The following is a 19,279-nucleotide window of genomic DNA, read 5'->3' as shown; positions in this document are numbered from 1 at the left end:
TTCGCCTGCCTAACCTCCTTTGTAACTTGGTTACAGATCAACTTGTATCTATCATAGGCTTCTGTGTCACGTGTTAATTTGTATGTATCCCATGCATTTTTCTTCTCTGCCATACCTCATTAGTTCATCTGACATCCCTTTAGGCCTAAACCTTGAACAATATTTCTTAGTTGGTGTGTAAAGCCTAGTAGCTTCCAAGTTAAGTTCTTTGACTGCTTCCCATTTTGAATTTGCTGTTGGTAACATCATAAGTTGATCCCACTGTATAGAATTTAAATACTGTCTCAGTCCACCGTAGTCGCCTTTACGAAAGCAATACCCCTTCCCTTTACCCCTAATGGTAGTTACCTCTTTGAGTAAATCCCACTTCAGAACACTGTGATCACTGCCACCTAGTGGTTCACTTATCTGCAGATTCTTAATGCATGAAGAATCACTACTGATAATGAAATCAAGAGTATTAATCCCTCTAGTTGCCTCCCGAACATGCTGATGTAGAAAACAATCATGCAATAAATCCACAAAAGCCTTGCTAGTGTGTGAGTGACCAGCCCCAAATTCCAGTCAATATCTGGGAAATTAAAATCCCCCATAATAAGACTCTCTGATTTACTGGCCCACTCTATTTCTCTGTACAGTTTCTTATTATACTCATCAGAGTCATTAGGCCTGTAGCACACTCCTACTCTCAATTTTGATCTCCCAATGCTTATGTCACACCAAACTGACTCGACACTGCACTATCCAGCGATGTCGACTGGCTTCACTTCCTTGGATTTTATGTGTTTCTTAACTAATAGCATAACCCCTCCTCCCTTCCTATCCTGTCTATCCTTTCTGTACACATTGTACTCCCCAAATTCCAGTTCTGCATTCCTTATATCTGTGTGACACCACGTCTCTGAAATCCCAACAATATCTGCCTTTGATGTTTCGAGCAATACCTCAAATTCATCAAATTTATTTACTAGACTCCTAGCATTGGTGTACACTCAAGTATACATGCAGCTGTTTCTATTCTTAGCCACCCTAACACAACCGATGTGTTTACTTGTACCCCAATGATTCCCAGCAGTCTCTGAAATATCCTGCATCTTATTTTCCAGGCTGCTGCTCATTCCAATAGAAGCAGTGCAAGAATCACTTTCTCCTCTGCCAGTAGCTACTGTTAATCTATTAGTCCTTGTATAGCAGTTTTCCGACCCTCCTAACACTGCCTCGATAGCAGCAGCAAACATTCTTGCACCCTTTCTATTTAAGTGTTTCCCATCCCTGTAGAAGCAGTCTCTCCTGTTAACAAGTACAGACCAGGCTGAAAAAAATTCTACCCCTTGAGCCCTGCACAATCTTTCCAGGGCCGAATAGATCGACAGGGCTCTCATCATATACTCCCTCCTATCGTGTCTGGGCAGAATTGCAGACACTTTCAAATTCAACCCTAATTCACGGCTTTTTTTCATCAGTGACCTGTACTTGTTAAGTAATTCCGCCGGTCTCCTACTCTTGATATCATTAGTGCCAACGTGTACAACTATATCACCTTTTGTGCCCTTAAAAGATGATATCCGCTCTATAATGTCATCAACCTTTGCCCCTGGCAGACATACCCTGGTCCTGTTCCACCTATCCTTTTTACAAAGCATGTTTCCCGTTTCCCTGACAATAGAGTCACCAACAACTACTAGTTCCTTTGGGACCAGCACATTCTGCTTTGGGGGCTGCCGTTGACCTTTGTTTAGTTGACCTTTGAACTGGATCCACCAAACCCGAGGAGGTAAAAGTACGGTTAAGTGCTTTACTTCCACACATACTATACCTACTAAGTGAAATATATTTGTAAGATTTGTCTTACAGTTTGACATTTCAGGTTTCCGTTGCATTTGTACTGTATATAACAATACCTCACTTGCAAATTCAGCAGTATTAATGATTTATTGGTGTCGATTTTATAACTTTTATGTGAATAAATCATGGATAATTATTTTTTTAATTACAGTAAAATTTCATTAATACAAACTCGGTTTATACAAAGTACTCATTTATATGAAGCGCATACGATTCCTTTGTGAAAGGATAGGCTTTTCTATGTAAATATATTCGTTTATTACAAAATTCGGTTAATATGTATTACAAAGTTCTTTTTCACCCCATGAGAAATAAATATTGTCATTTTGCACGTTTAATACAAATCTTGGCAGAGCGATCCGATTATTGCCCCCAGACACCTGGCTTCCCTACTTCCTGAAGGATGGCCTTGAGTTGTTAGAAATTAGTTTTGTGTAAACAAAACAGATATCATCTTTTAGAGCAGATATCATCTTTTAAGGGCACAAAAGGTGATATAGTTGTACACATTGGCACTAATGATATCAAGAGTAGGAGACCGGCAGAATTGCTTAACAAGTACAGGTCACTGTTGAAAAAAACCGTGAAATAGGGTTGAATTTAAAAGTGTCTGCAATTCTGCCCAGACACGATAGGAGCGAGTATATGATGAGAGCCTTGTCGATCAATTCGGCCCTGGAAAGATTGTGCAAGGCTCAAGGGGTAGAATTTTTTTCAGCCTGGACTGTACTTGTTAACAGGAGAGATTGCTTCTACAGGGATGGGATACACTTAAATAGAAAGGGTGCAAGAATATTTGCTGATGCTAAGGCAGAGTACGAGAAATCTTTGGCAAGGGATGCAAAGAAAAACAGCAAAGAGTTCTTTACTTATGTAAACTCTAGAAGGAAGGGGATGAATCAGATTGGTCCACTTGATATCGATGGGTCAACTGTTGATGATCCTGCTCAGGTAGCTAACAAACTAAATGAATATTTTGCATTGACATTCACACATGGCGTTATTTAGCGAGGGGAAAGCCAGGGGTGTATTCAACTCTAGCAGTAAGCTAGAGAATCTTGTAATAACTTAGAGGAAAATGGAGGAGAAACTGTTGAAGATGAACACAAGAAAGGCACCTGGGGTGGTGGGATCTATCCAGTTATATTAAAGAAGGCAGCGGAGGAAGGAAGCAAACCCTTAGCCATAATTATGAGAGCTTCCTTGGACCCAGGGGAGGTAACTGCAGACTGGAGATGTGCAAATGTGACCCCAATTCACAAAGGAGGATCAAAGGCTAACACAAGCAATTATAGACCTGTGAGTTTAACTTCTGTTCCAGGAAAATTAATGGAGGCACTGGTTAAAGAAGCACTGCAGGATCATCTAGACAAGACTTCAGTCATAGCTCAGACACAGCATGGGTTTGTTAAGGGAAAGTCTTGCCTGACCAATATGATTGGATACTATGATGCAGTCACAAAAGAACTGGATGCAGGGAATAACTTATATATTATATACTTGGATCTTAGAAAGGCTTTTGATACTGTTGCACATGGAGACTGCTGCACAAATTGGAGCAGTGTGACATTGGAGGGAAATTGCTGCTGTGGATAAAGGGGTGGCTGAGGGGGGAGAAGACAGAGTGGTAATCAATGGACACTACTCATCGTGGACTAATGTTATTAGTGGAGTCCCTCAGGGCTCAGTGTTGGGTCTATTATTGTTCTCTGTATTCATAAATGATATTGATGATGGTATATCAAGTTTAATGTCAAAGTTTGCAGACGATACAAAGGTGGGCAGGGTTGTCAAGGACACTACTGACACTATGCTGCTGCAACAGGATCTGGAAAGATTGAGCAGATGGGCTGAGAGGTGGCAAATGAAGTTTAACATTGACAAATGTAAAGTACTACACATGGGAAACAGCAACCCCAGAGCAACGTATCAACTCTGTAGTACTACACTGACAGTGGTAGAGAATGAAAGGGACCTGGAGGTGGTTGTGCAGGCAGATATGAAGTTCTCTGAATAGTGCAGACGGGCTGCAGGAGTAGCTCATGGTGTATTGTCAATGATATATAGGAATTTTTCTAGCAGGGATAAGGTGATTATTCCCTTGTATAAGGCAATGGTCAGGCCACACCTAGAGTACTGTATACAGGTCTGGAGGCCTCATTTCAAGAAGGATGTAGAGCTGCTGGAACGAGTACAGAGAAGGGCAACAAGATTAGTGAATGGAACAAAGGGGTGCTCTTATGAAGAAAGGCTTAAGTTTTGCAAGTTACAGTGTCTGGAGACTAGGCACCAGCGAGGTGATCTGATAGAGGTGTATAAAGCATTGAATGGTTTGCATGCTCAATGCTGATGGGATTCTTCCTCTCGCTCAGAATAATCACCTGAGAGGGCATAAATTCAAATTGAGGAAAGACAGATGTAGGATAGACGTGCGGAAATTTGCCTTTAGCCAGCAAGTGGTTGGTTGGTGGAACAGACTTCCATCCCTTGTCGTGGAGGTTGTGATAGCCTAAATAAGTTTAAGGCTCAGCTGGACAGGTATTTTGAACGAGCAGAGGGGTGAAGTGGAAGTGGTTTTTTTTGGCTGATGCTGCATAAGCTTGCTTTCTTGCATCAAATGCCTCTACTAATGCTAATGCTAAAAGCAGTTTATGGTAGCTACAACATCAAGTGCACTCTGAAAAACATCTTTCTGAAGGAAGATTTGTTAAATTAACAAAAGAATAAAAAGTTTTTCTTAGTTGTTTACATGCACTCCCTCGCTCTCCACGGGAATAAGGTCAGTTGCAATTGTAACCCGAGTTCGAAGAATCTTTACTATCATATACAGCAATCTATTTTTTGTGCCATTTTATCTGAGCTGATGTCTTTTTCGGAACTTGTCTCTTTACATTAATTTAAAATTTTTTACATTAAATCTTATGCTCCAAAGATTTAAAAACAGGAATAACTTGGTTTCGCGAAATGTTTGCGGTGAGTCTGGATTAGTTGACAAAGAAAAGGCTACAGACTGGTTGTGTTCTGTGTAGTCCATCCTTGAAAAACATGAGGCAAAGGATATTTTAATCTGGACGAGACAGGTTTATTTTATAATTTGCTGCCAAACAAAACATTTGCTGTTCAAGGAGAGTCTTGTCATGGTGGTTTGTTTGTTATTTGGTTTTTAGGAGCATTAGCAACTAAGGCCATATTGCTCCGGGAATATGCGGTGGTCATTCCCTGACCTTTCCGCATCCTCCGTATTTGGTGGTGACGGGCTCGAACCCCGGTCTAATCAAGAAGCATGTGCTACGCACTGCTGCTCCTTCCCACCTGGCTACGGAGGCGGCTTGTCATGGTGGAAAATTAAGTAAACAAAGACTCGCTGTTCTGTTATGCTGCAATTCAGATGGCAGTAAAAAACTAACCCACTTGTGATTGGTAAGTTTTCCAAGCCAAGATGTTTTAAAGCAGTTAACCAACTTCTCTGTGATTATGAGGCCAATAGAAATGCTTGGCTTACGGTCAAAATTTTTCAGTCTTGGTTATGAAACTTGGACAGAAGAATGGCTTCAGAAAAAAGGAACATTCTGATGATTCTAGACTGTTGTAAAGCACATTCTGCTGAGACACTTAAGTTTACAAATATACGGCTGTTGTTTTTACCCCCCAATACCACTAGTAATACAACCACTGGATCAAGGCATTATTTATAACCTCAAGAGAGCACATAGAGCCCGCCTGATTAGGTACTTGATCCGCAACATAGGAGGGAACAATTTGTTGCCAAATTGCAATGTCTTGGATGCTATCCGTAATCTTGTTATTGCTTGGGAAAGTATTACATCAAGTGTTATAATCAACTGCTTCAGAAAGAGAACATCATCGAAAAACGGTCCAGCAGACAAATGTGATAGCAACAGTGAGGAATGGAGGAATTTGAAGGAGCATATGAATTTTGTTGGCAAATTTGAAGAGTTTGTGAAGGTGGATGATGAAGTTGCTACCACTGCAATGCCAACACCAGAAGACCTGCTGGGTACCAAACAAAACGATGCTGTTTTTGTTACCAGCGACAGCAAAAGTGAAGACACGTGCCCGCTGCCATCTAAAAAAGATGCCCAAAGTGCATTGAACATAATAGAGAATGTCTTGGCATGCAGTAACGTTGATAAAGAAACACAGATGTTATCAAACAACTGTTGCATTTGACAATATCTGTGCTGTAGGTGAAAAGGCATATAGGACAAAAACTGTGCAAACAACATTGGATTCTTTCTTTAAATTAGATTAATTTATTAAAAAGTTAAGGTTTGTATGTCTCCTTTTATAATTATTGTAATTATTTTTAATGTGATACTAAAATATTGTATATATCAAAATATATACTGTACAATATTTTCATTTCCGTTAATATTGCTTTTCTCTTAGTTTATCATACACATAAAATAAAATCTTTAAAAAATATGTTATTCCAATTACTCTATTATTAGACAAGGCTTTTGTTTTTATTTTATTTTATTAATTTATTTTTGATATTATTATTATTTATTATTATTCTTAGATATACAGTATATACCAAAAAAAAAATAAATAAATAAAAAAAAATAATAATAATAAATAATGGTAAAATTGACACTTTTGGGAGACCTTGTTACTACAAACCTCATTATTACAAAACGTGAAAATTTAGGTCCCTTGAACCTAAATTTCTTGTATTAACGAGATTCCACTGTAGTACCGAAAAACCGGTATTTTTATATCAATACCGGGATTTGAATACCGCAAAAAAAAAAAAAAAAAAAAGAGACTGGGAACCCGGACTCTCGGTATAATACTGTCCAGTATTATGCAGCCCTAGTGTGCATAATACTGGACAGTGGTCACTGTTACTTAGGTTGTCAGTAACTGTCCAGTCAATAAGTAGGAACAAGTTTGGTAAGCATACTGAAAGGTCAATTGCAGAAGTTGACCTGGAGGAGAAATGCATATAGGTGTGACTGCAATTGTTTAGCAATGTTAAGTGGAGCATTTCAAGAATTTTTTCAATCGATTGACCTCTCTTATCTAGATGTAAATAACCCCATAAGGGGTGGTGGTGCATATTCCTATCACCCAAGATACAAACAGATGGTGGTAGCTGAGTAACTAAATCATCCAAGTCAGCAAAAGTGTAGCAATTATAAAATAACAACTGTAATTGTTATCCCAACTTTAACTCTGGCAGTGATTGCTCCTAATGTTGTTTGCAAAGGGATAGGTCTGAAAGGAGTCCTGGAGTTGACTAGCAATACCACCCCTCCATGAGCTACATTAGAGGTGTTCCTAGCTTTTCTAAGCATCATATGATGTTTAATGCTTATTGATATTTGAGGGGTCAGATTTGTTTCCTGTAGGCAAAGAATAGTAGGCTTATATTCTGTAATAAGATCATAAACATAATTTAAGTTGGCTCAGAGTCTGTGACAATTCCACTGTACAATTCTATGCATTGAGTATTATCAGGTGCAGCTTGTTTACACTTGTCTATTCTTGTTTTCTTTCTTTTTTTGGAACTACTGGTCTACTGATATCCATTTCTTCCTCTGCATGTATTTCGAGAAGTGCATCATCTTCATGTGATTTTGTATCAATATTCATGGTATTGGTTCGAGATTTTTGACTCTCTCCTTCAGAACATGAGTGCTTTTTTGGGAGCTGTACAGAGGTTTCACTTGGCAGTATTGTCAGTAGTGTGATTACTGAAAGACTTTCTTGCTGTTGCGTAGAGTTTTCTTTCAGTGAGGAAAGGACTGTTCTTGCCATGCTTGGAGGAACTGAGCAATCGGTCTGTACTGTTATAGAGCTCTGTGGCTTTTGCACAACTGAAGTATAAGAAGGCAATTTAGTGGACACTAAGGACTGTTTCTTTACCTCATGGTATGGCACTTTGTTTTCAACACTATTTCTGAATTTTCTTCTCTCTCTCTCTCTCTCTGCAATTGGATACATTCCTTTGAGTATGCCAAATGATTTCCTTGGCAATTTTGACAGCACTGCTTTTCAGTAGTGCAGTCTGTGTGAATGTGCTCTTTTGATCCACAAGAGGCGCAGGTGGTAACACCTCTGCAAACTGCTTCGGAGAGCCCAAATTTCTGGCACTTAAAACAGCGAACTGGATTAGGAATGTATGGCCTAATTTTACATCACAAATATCCAGCTTTGACGGTTAATGGCAGAGTTTGTGTACTGAAAGTGACAATGACTGTTCAAGGATTAAGTACTCCATCTTTCTTGATTGATATTCTTTTTTGCATGAATTACATTTTGATCATTGAGTTCTTGAACGATCTCTTCCTCTGACAACATTAAGGAGATCCCACTCTGCTAATCACCCCCTTAGAGGAGCTCAAGGTGGCATGCAGAGTAATCTTTTCAGGAATTCCGCCAAACTTTGATATTCTTAGCAGTCTTTTTGAGTGCTTGTGGTCACTCATCTCAACTAGGTCTCTGGATTGGAGTCTTCGGACCATTTTTGGAGAGCCAGCCACATTTTCAAGACATTTATAAATCAAAAATGGGAATAGTTTACTCAGTGGGTTGTCTGTCAAGGAATGCAGAATAAGAAAAAGAGAGCAGGATTTTCAGTTCCATCTTTTTCTACCTTTTTGCATTGGATGTATTTACATCATCCTTAGTCAATGGATCTGGATCAAGAGATCCATAATTGTTTCATCTGTTGCTATTCATCATAGTTCCTTTTAGTCCTGGGAGAGTGAGTTTCTTCTCCCAGGTTACTGACTCCGCCACATGCAGGAAGGAGCGGGGCCACCAGTGACCAAGCGGTTGTAAAAGTTAGTAGTTTGTTAGTAATTAATATATATAACAAATAAAGAAAGGTTGTTTTCCTTTCTGTGTTTATACTTTAATACTTTAAGCAGAGAACCACTTGAAGTAAATAAAAAAGAAAAAGACAAAAAAAAAAATTTTTTTTTCTTTGGAATGAGCACTCTATAAATCACTGAGAAAAATCGCTTGTCACTATTGCTTGGCACTTGGGACGAGATGAGCAGTGGTTCAATCAACCGATAACTGGGATTCGACCAGAAAAAAAACGTTAGGTTTGGCAGACTAAGTGGAAATGGACATCATTGAGATTAGCACTGAGACCATGTATATTTGTGAAACGGGAGATTTAGATATTTTCCAGAAAAGTTTGTTCTAAATAGACAAATTCTGTTGTTGTTGTTTGGTTTTTAGGAGCATTAGCAACTAAGGCCATATTGTTCGGGGGGATGTGTGGTGGTCATTCTCTAACATTTCCGCATCCTCCATATTTGGTGGTCACGGGCTCGAACCCCGGTCTAATCAAGAAGCATGTGCTACACACTGCTGCTCCTGCCCACCTGGCTACGGAGGCACCAACAAATTCTATATGATCCAGTAAAGTTTTAATAATAAATGATAAATATCTTCCATAGATAGATATCTTTCAGGGTTAAATGAACCCCTTCTTCAGCAAAATTAGAGACAAATTTAACAGATCAACTACTAGGATGCTGCTCATTGTTGTTGCACAGACGTGTGTAGATTTGTTGCCAGTGTTTATCCATTTTCAAGATAGTTGCCTCTAAGATAGGGTGGGGTGTAGCCTTGTGCCCTTACAGCGATTCATAGTTCTTGAATTGCACGAGATGCTAAGTGACTCCAGCCAGAGGTGGTGGCAAAAGTGTCGGGATTGGTCAATCACTTTGTAGTCACGCTTGGGACTACGAAGTTCAGGTCTTAAGGTCATGGTGGGTCGACCAGAAGTGTTCCATGATTGTGGATTGGTCAGTATCACCAAGGCGAATTGACCTGTCCTGCTCTCAAGGCAGTCTTGAAGGCATCTTGAGCTCTCCCCTATGTAGCAGCTGCCACAATCTTTGCAAGTTATGCAGTGTACCACACCACCGTGGAAAAGAGAGGCGATGGGAGTCTTCATGTTAGAAACCAGAGAACACAAACTTCTACCAGGTAGTTGCATGCATTTTATGAAATCTGGCACAACATACCCAGATAGTAGGGAATGTAGGTGGTAGGTATATTGTCATGCGCTGATGACAGTCTCGGGCGGATCGAGATAGCTCCTTCGCTTGTAATAAGCACTTATCCAATATTGACCAGGTAAATTCTCACTCCGGAAATCTCAGTATGCCTAGCTTCATCTGAGCTGGAATGGCTCCAAGCACGGGAGAATAGGGTGCAGACAGTGCTGTTGAGATGGCTAGGGGCATGGCCCAATCTGTAGTTGGTAAACTGCTCGCGCCACATTGGTTTATGATAGACTGAGGTTTCCAGATGTGGGCCCACATGTTTTACAAGGACATCTAGGAATGGAAGGGACAAGTCGACTTCCAACTCTAAAGTGAATTGGATGAACACTGACAATGAATTGAGGTACTCCAGTAATTTTATTACTTCATACAGCATCCCACGTGGTTCTGAAGTAACATTACTTCAGAACCACGTGGGATGCTGTATGAAGTAATAAAATTTTTGGATATGGCATACACATGGTAAGAATATACCCAGCTCCTTGACATAACGTGCCCTTGACAATGCCCCCATACACCCACTACTCAGACTCCCTCCAGTCACTATCATGCAGAGCAGAGTCAGCGAGATTATAGCTGATCCAGGAGTCTCCTAGAGTTACCAATAGGCTTGGTCAGGTGGACTATCTAGCGGCTGGCCTGCAAAATGCAAACAACATTGGATTTCTCCATGCTGTTCATCTTAACCTCAAAAGACATCAATCATACTGCATGATGGATGAGATGGGAGAGAGTTTGCTGGACTAAACATGGGTTCCACCACTTCAAGCCTCCAATAAGCAACGTGGTGGTATTCACTAGTTGATGAGAGTCATCTACCACATAGTATTGCCTAGTAACAGGGGAGGGGGGGGGTGGCAGTCGCCCATGTGGCATAGGCACCACACGACCCCTGCTTATGTCGGTTCGCACCTGGGTGCTAACCTAAAGTGTGCTAGGTGTTATATTTCAAGACTCGCACATGGAATTATACCCAGGGTTACTAACAGTCCCAGGCCAGCCAAATTTTCTGAAATTAGGCCCACTCGACTTGAGTGTCACCCGAATATCGGTTCCATTAGCGTTTTAGATTCACAGGTAGCAAATACAGCCGGAGAATGTCTGGTGAACACATCTAAGAGAATGTGGCAGCCCCGAGGACCAAATACTTGATGGCCAATCCAATAATGAAAATAAGAAATTTGCGATTTTTTAATCCCAATATTAAGGTAGTTTAACTATTTCTACATGAAAAGAAACTGACAAAACTGGGGGGGGGACCATTTTTGCAAAATGATTGAGAAACTCTGTTACCAGTTATGCTACCATGTCTTACACTGTCCTTAAAAGCTTACTGGTTGATGGAATGTGAACTTGCACAGACTTCAAACAGAAAATCTTTATAAGTATTTTTGCATACTCATCTTACACATTTTCTATATTCCTCCTCCATCTGGCCATGCACATAAGTCTATCATTCACCTCTGTCAAACATTTTGTAATATACTGGTTCAATATGAAGCTAGTAGCTCAAGTTCACTCCATCATATCTGCTTTAAACTCTTACTAATTCAGGTAGACTGGAAGCCAAAGGTGATTACTGCTTACTGAAACTTCTCATGGCAATGGTTGATTTCCTTGATGTTAGAACTTCAATAAACTGGACAATTCTCTCCAGATATACAAGACCTGCAACACCTCTTCAAAAAAAAAAAAAAAAAAAAAAGATGGACTCCTTTTTGTCAATAAAGCTATGAATGAACTGGTGCAATCATATAAACTAGACCCAGATTTGGTTTTGGTTATAGCCTATATGATATTGGAAATTATATATGAACAATATGATTAAGACAATTTCCATTGATATTTGAATGTAATCTTTAATTCTATATAAGTTACATAATCTGCTGTGTAACTTCAAGTTTTTTATCCATTTTTATTTCTTTTATGACCTTTTATAATCCATTTTCTCTTCAAAATTTCTTCTTCTGAAGATCATTTTCATTACTATTTGTGTTTTTCAAAACATTGACTGCAATAGCTTCGTCTTTTAAATTCCACCTGTTTAATTCATCAGTCTACAACATTTTCATTCTCTTCTGTTTCTCTTTCAAAATTTGGTCATCTTGGATAAATTATGCTTTTTTTGAAGCGGCAAACACCTGAATGTATATTCCCCCAATTTTTTTTTTTTTTTTTTTTAACACATGAACAGCTTTGGTGAGGGGAACAAAGGAGTACTCAGAATTAGAAAGTGTTCAGTTCTGCAAATTGCTGCATCTGGAAACTAGGCACATGCAAGGTGATCTGGTTCAGCTCTTTAAGGTTTTGAATGGATTGAGCAAGCTTAGTGCTGACGAGATTCTTCCTCTTGCTGAGACTTGCACATGAGGGGGGCATAATAAGCTTTCTTTCTTACATCATATGCCACTAGCAATGCTAATTATTTTTTAGCAATTTCATCTGCATTTCTATTTTCTTCTTCATGAATTATAATGTATAGTAATTATCCTCATATATTTTTTCTAGGGAGCTTTTAATTTTGTTCTAAAGGGTGAAAATGACAGATGTATCTATGGAAGGTGAGGGTTCAAATTTATTATATTGCTGGCATGCACTTTCAATAAGCAATTATCCAAAATAAATGCAATTTTTCTCTTCTTTAAAATCAGCTGCTTATACCAGTCTATTAAAAAATTCCAAAAATATTCTGCTAGCCAGCCATGCATTTCTATTGCTTGTATATTTTACTGCAGGTGAACACTTCATTCATTTTTTGACTTTTCAATAAATAACAGTTCGTTTTAATCAAGTATTTGCTGTCATACTGATGTAACTAGAACTGTTATCCTGCTTCCACATTCCTCCTGAAGTTCAAGCTATTTTGAAAAGTTCATGATGTATCAGGTTATGTTTCATAATAAAAACTAGATTTATCAATATTGCACATACCTCCAGCTTCTAATTTTCATAGAATTCCAGACGAACTGTATGTATATACTGGAGAAAAACTGTATGCTTTTATCAATTTATCCATATAGAATTTTTTGTAAACAATATTATTCCTGGTTTTCTACCTCCATAGTGAATATCACCCCAAACACTGTGAGCTTCACTGGTTTCAAAATGATGCACAATCTCATGACAACATCACTCTTTCCTGCTTCTGATAACAAGCCATTAGCTGCTTTAAAATTTTGTTCTCCTTCAAGCCGAGTCCCAAACTCTGCCACTTTCTTCACAAGAATTCCTCTACTTATGGAAGCATTTGACTTTGTCTTAGGCACACCAGCTTAATAGAGCACTTCGAACATTACAGATTTTTCTTTTTCTATTGCCATTGCTAATCGATTAGAGGAACTAGAATCATAACTCATTGCAATTTTTTTTAAATTCTGCATAATGACCAACTTTGTGGAAGCTTCTCACTGAGAACGTGGATAATACAACACATACAAGTGGGAGTTGAGAAGTTTCTAGCCTCTCACAGGAGGAATGATGGAAAGTCGTGAAACCCATTTATTTTTAAACATGCCCCCCCCCCCAACAAGTCTACACACTTTGTCATGATCCATTAGCTTTTGAACCTGCTCAAATAAAATTCATAAGATTTTGATTCAAACCAGTTGTTGACTGCATCGATCACAGCTTTCTCACTAAGTTATGTCCTTTCAAGTTCTATTTAAGATTTGGAAATAGATCCTTTGGCCAATTTCCTGTGCTCTTGAGCTCGAGAGCACAGGAAATTTTCAGAAGGAACTGAAGCTCAAGAAATTGGCCAAAGGATATATTTCCAAATCTTAAATAGGTTAGAATAATAGTCGGCATTCATAGTGGCACCACATTCCTGGAAATCAATCATGATCTCTCCTTCTGCACTCAAAACTTTAAGAGGGGGAGAAGAGCAGTACTTTCACTTTTGATTGTTCTTTTTGTTTCAGGGTTGAAGTGATACACCCATGTTTCTTCCATAGTGAATATCACCCCAAAAACTGAGCTTCATTGGTTTCAAAATGATGCACAATCTCATGACAACATCACTCTTTCCTGCTTCTTATATGCATTCAGTGCTTTAAGGAACCACCTCAAAAAAATAAAGTAAATAAATAAATAAAAACCTTTATCACAATATCCTAAGCTCACTCATGGGAGATTTTGAATGTTGTCTCAATGTGATTCAATATTATTCTGTGGTCTTGCATGATCAGGTCTTGAATGCAATGCAGTCCACATTTGCAGGTATCAACATGGTAAGAGGCTAGCCATTGTGGGGTGCACCTTCAACATCTCGTCTACACAAATTCTGCAACCCAGTTTTTGACTGTGGTGTATGAAGGACAAGATTCTCCTAGTGTTTGTTGCATGTCTTCATGAATTTTATCCAGTGACATTTCCTTTAAATGACAGTACTCAATGATTGCACAGTACTTGATTCTCTCAACAGTCACCATTTTCATTCACCTTCCACATGGCAACACCCTCTGTAAAGGAGAAGAATAAAGTTACAAACCTGAAATTTTCTGTGAACAGAAAATTTCAGGTTTTCTTGTCTGACAATTTTGATTGGGTACTATGATGTGGTCACAGGAACTGGATGCAAAAAATAATTTCGATATCAAGAGCCACAGCACAGATTGGTAATATTGTCTTTCACAAAAACCTTTGTATCTTTACTGGGCTAAAAACTTTTCACCTCACCCTCATATACATTCTTTAAAGTTCAGATTTCCCCCCATCTACAGTTAAATCTTTTAGTTAGATTTGCTCCAACACTTAACTTTTTTTATATGCAAAATATATACAGACCAGTTAGTTTAACTTCCGTTCCGGGTAAAATAATGGAGTCACTGGTTAAAGATGCATTGCAGGATCATTTAGATAAGACTGCAGAAATAATTGAGACACAGCATGGATTTGTTAAGGGTAAGTCTTGTCTGACAAATCTGATTGGGTACTATGATGTGGTCACAAAGGAACTAGATGCAAAAAATAATTTCGATATCACATACTTGGATTTTAGGAAAGCTTTTGACACTGTTGCGCATGGAAGACTACTGTACAAATTGGAGCAGAATTGTATTAAGGGCAAGTTGCTACAATGGATAAAAGGATGATTGAGTGGGAGAAGACAGAGGGTGGTAACCAATGGGTGCTGCTCTTTGTGGACTACTGTTATTAGTGGAGTCCCCACAGGGTTTGGTGTTGGGTCCACTGTTGTTTTGTATATTTATCAATGATATTGATGAAGGTGTATCAGGGTTGTTAATGACAGTAATAGCAGTATGCTACTGCAACAGGATCTAGAAAATTTGGGCAGATGGGCTGAGAAGTGGCAATTGAAGTTTAACATTGTCGAATGCAAAGTACTGCATATGGGTAGAAGTAACCACAGAGAAATGTACAAACTGTGTGGTATTACACTTAAGCTGGTAGAAAATGAAAAAGACCTGGGAGTAATTGTGCAGTCAGATATGAAGTTTTCTGAGCAATGCAGACAGGCTGCCAGGGCACGTCTGCATAATGACCAACAGGAATTTTGCTAGCAGGGAAAAGGAGCTGATTGTCCCTCTGTATAAGGCAATGGTCAGGCCACGCCTTGAGTACTGTGTACAGGTCAGGAGGCCTCATTTTAGGAAGGATGTAGATTTGCTTGAGCGTGTACAGAGAAGGGCAACAAGACTGGTGAGAGGAATGAAGGGGTCCTCTTACCAAGAGAGTCTTAAGTTCTGCAAATTTCAGCAGCTGGAGACTAGGCACCTGTGCGGTGATCTGATTGAGGTGTATAAGGCCTTGAATGGGTTGAGCCCGCTGAATTCTGATGGGATTCTTCCACTTGTTCAGATTATGAACCTAAGGGGGCATAAATTCAAATTGAGAAAAGACAGATGTGCGGGAATTTGCCTTTAGCCAGCTGGTGGTTAATTCCTGGAACAAGCTTCCATCTGTCATTGTGGAGGTTGATAAGCTGAATAAATTTAAGGAGGGGCTGGATGGACATTTGGAGGGAATTGTTTTGTAATTTTTTTTTTTTTTTTTTTTGGCTGATGCTGCATAAGGTGGCTCATACACTTGCTTTCTTGCATCACATGCCACTACTACCATATACAAATTTAAATGAAGTTTAAATTGTTACATACCAAGCACTTTTTTTTTTAACTTTTTATGTGACATAATTTATAGCACTCACTGAATAATAAAGGGTTAGTCAAAAATTAACAAGGGCATTCTTTTTTTGAAAAGACCACTGTCACTGATATTCTAAAATTAACCCAATTACTGTTCATGCATACAATAAAATATACAATCCATTGGTAGTAAAGGAAAGACAACAGGTAGTAAACAAATAGGATGTAACATATGATTACTTCTCATAGACATCCAGAAAAATGTTGTTTAAGTCAAAAGACATAAACAGCACACCCAAAATTTGCTAATACACATGTACCAGAACACTTGATCCTTGAGAATGTTAATATGTCTTTCCTTACATGTGCTGCCTCCATTCTGCAAACAGAGTAGTCAAATAAAATTAGCAAATGTAAAAATCCTAGATTATTTTATAGTCCTATCATCTTTTCATGAGTCTAAACTCATGAATCTAATAAGAGAAGAATTTTAAACAATGTAACAAATAATTAAAAATCTTCATAAAAAATATACTGTATGTATAAGATTCAGGTTTTTAAGTTTTGGATTCAATAAAGCAGCTGATTCAATTATAGGTTCTACTTATTGTTTGGATAACCAGAAGCCTTTCAAGGCTATAATTCTCTTAAGTCATAATAAATAAAAAGCTAGTAATTTTAATAATATACATGATCACTGAAGCTTTCATTTTATTTAATTTGATCACTGAAGTTTTCATTTGATTTAAAACTTTCCACTTGAAATCCTTTATTTTTGGATTGAAGATATCAGCTTCTAGTTTCAGCCATAGTTTTTCTTCTACAGTTTTGACTCTGATTTCATCTTATCCCTTCCAAGCTTAAAAACATCTGGAATTTTTTTTTTTTTTTTTAAAAACGTAAAAACCTTTGTATTCTACCAAGTTCTTACAGTTGGTAAGTCTATATACAAACTTTTAACACTATTGGAATATAACCAACCTGCAATAATGCATATTTTGTAATTAATAAAGCACAGCAGCATGTGTGTGAGAGAGAGAGAGAGAGACAAATTAATTTGTTTTATGGAGTGGTGAGCATTAACTTTACCTTTAGTAAAGTTTTGCAAATTACAGAGTCTGGAGACTAGGCACCGGCGAGGTGATCTGATAGAGGTGTGTAAGGCTTTGAATGGTTTGAGCATGCTCAATGCCAATGGGATTCTTCATCTTGCTCAGAATAATCACCTCAGAGGGCATAAATTCAAATTGAGGAAGGAAGGATGTCAGATAGATGTGCGGAAATTTGCCTTTGGCCAGCGGGTGATTGGTTGGTGGAACCGACTTCCATCACTTGTTGTTGAAGTTGATAGCCTAAACAAATTTAAAGCTCAACTGGACAGGTATTTCGAACGAACGGAGGGGGTGAAATGGGAGTGGTGTGTGTTTTTTTTTTTTTTTTTTTTTTTTGGCTGATGCTGAATAAGCTTGCTTTCTTGCATCATATGCCTCTACTAATGCTAATGCTAATTTACTTTAGCTAACTGCAGGTTTGGTGGTTGTGCTTTTAACACTATTTAACAAACTTTTAACACTATTGGAATATAACCAACCTGCAATAATGCATATTTTGTAATTAATAAAGCACAGCACAGCACAGCATGTGTGTGTGTGTGAGTGAGAGAGAGACAAATTAATTTGTTCCATGGAGTGGTGAGCATTAACTTTACCTTTACTTTAGCTAACTGCAGGTTTGGTGGTTGTGCTCCCCCCACAGCACAGCACGTGTGTGTGTGTGTGTGTGTGTGTGTGTGTGTGTGTGTGTGTGTGTGTGTGTGTGTGTGTGTGTGTGTGTGTGTGAGAGAGAGAGAGAGACAAATTAATTTGTTTCATGGAGTGGTGAGCATTAACTTTACCTTTACTTTAGCTAACTGCAGGTTTGGTGGTTGTGCTCCCCCCCCCCAGTGGTGCAGGACCCAAACAAATGATGCAAGAAGAATATTGTTAATGTATAGAATGAACAAATTAGACAGGGAGTAAAAACAGAGCAATATTGTATATGCTTATAAAAAACACATAAATAAGAAATCAGAAAATATTATTCTAAAATAAAATGTACTCACTCTAACACTGCTTCATAAATGTTTGCTGTGAAAACAGATTCAAATGCTTGAATTTGCACTTGCAATGGCAATAATTAAAAATACAAACTTTAACCCTAAAGTAAATGATTTTACTGTACAGTTACAGCAAAAGTAATAAAACGCCAAGAGTCACAATACCTTGTTCTCGTATCCATGACCTTATTTTTTCTTTGTTTCCTGTATTCCCACAATTTGGAGGTTTCTGAACTGGCGGCGACTCCTGCAATGTTATTTCAAACATGAAAAAATAATAAATCTATTTCTCCTTCAAAATTATATCTTCTTAATCGCATCTAAAATATATTTTAATTAAAAAAAAAGTTAACTGATCAGTGATACAAACAGACAGGACCCCTGATTTTATCCTCAGTATTTAAAAGTACCTATAAGTATTGAAAACAAATCAGAAGCAGTTAACTGCACATTCATAAACCTTGTAATTTCACTGTGAAATATGTTGGCAGGCCATCATTCTGAAACAAAACATTTGGTTTTACCTCTAGTAGTTGGGGGCATCAATCATAACTCAAGCCAATCACAGCATTGAAGTTGACGTTGGCTCATCAAAGATGAATTTACCCAAATTTTAGCAGTAAAAGCACAAAATAATGTTAAGCATAGAGCTATCTTTATGTGCAGGTTTTCATTACTGTTTGTATTCCAGGATGGCTGCATGGAGTCAGATGAGTTTGCAAGATATAAACAAGGATATTACTATATCTGTTGGTATCACATGGATTTTAGCTAACTACATGAGTAATTCTGTACTTGTATCCTGACAATCAGCTTAGGTTATATACCATCTAAATACAAATCTGGTTTTCATCTGACTCATTGTCAAATGAAAACCACAGACGTGTACACTATATCAGTTAACTTTTCGCCAGAAAAGAAATGTTACCTCTACTAATTTCTAGTGAAATCAATCAGCAAGCAAGACCATACTTGAAAAGAAATTCCATCCTATTGTTTCACTTTGTCTGCATTAAAAGACAAAAGCTGCTTTACGAGGAAGCAGCTGACATCCTACTATTACAGGAACCGTACACCCATTCAAAACAAGTGTGCAGATTGTGGCAGCATACAAAATAGTTCATGATGAGAGTGACACCCCATGGGCTGCGGTTGTGGTCCGCAATCCCAATTATACTGTG

General features: G+C 38.2%; 1 protein-coding gene across 3 annotated transcripts in view; it reads right to left on the bottom strand.

Moving 5' to 3' along the window:
• ctrip (E3 ubiquitin-protein ligase ctrip) overlaps positions 1-19,279 on the bottom strand; it is an 894,611-nt gene that overhangs the window by 369,449 nt on the left and 505,883 nt on the right. For all 3 annotated transcript variants that reach the window (XM_090377644.1, XM_090377653.1, XM_090377662.1), the window contains one exon: positions 18,264-18,345. In XM_090377644.1, the coding sequence (XP_090233770.1) occupies positions 18,264-18,345 (82 nt within the window). The remainder of the gene's footprint in view (positions 1-18,263; positions 18,346-19,279) is intronic.

This window comes from Mastigoproctus giganteus, chromosome 1, assembly GCF_048544385.1.
Source record: "Mastigoproctus giganteus isolate SK-2022 chromosome 1, ASM4854438v1, whole genome shotgun sequence".
In the NCBI taxonomy this organism is placed as follows: Eukaryota; Metazoa; Arthropoda; class Arachnida; order Uropygi; family Thelyphonidae; genus Mastigoproctus; species Mastigoproctus giganteus.
This window is presented reverse-complemented; position numbering and strand designations above follow the sequence as displayed.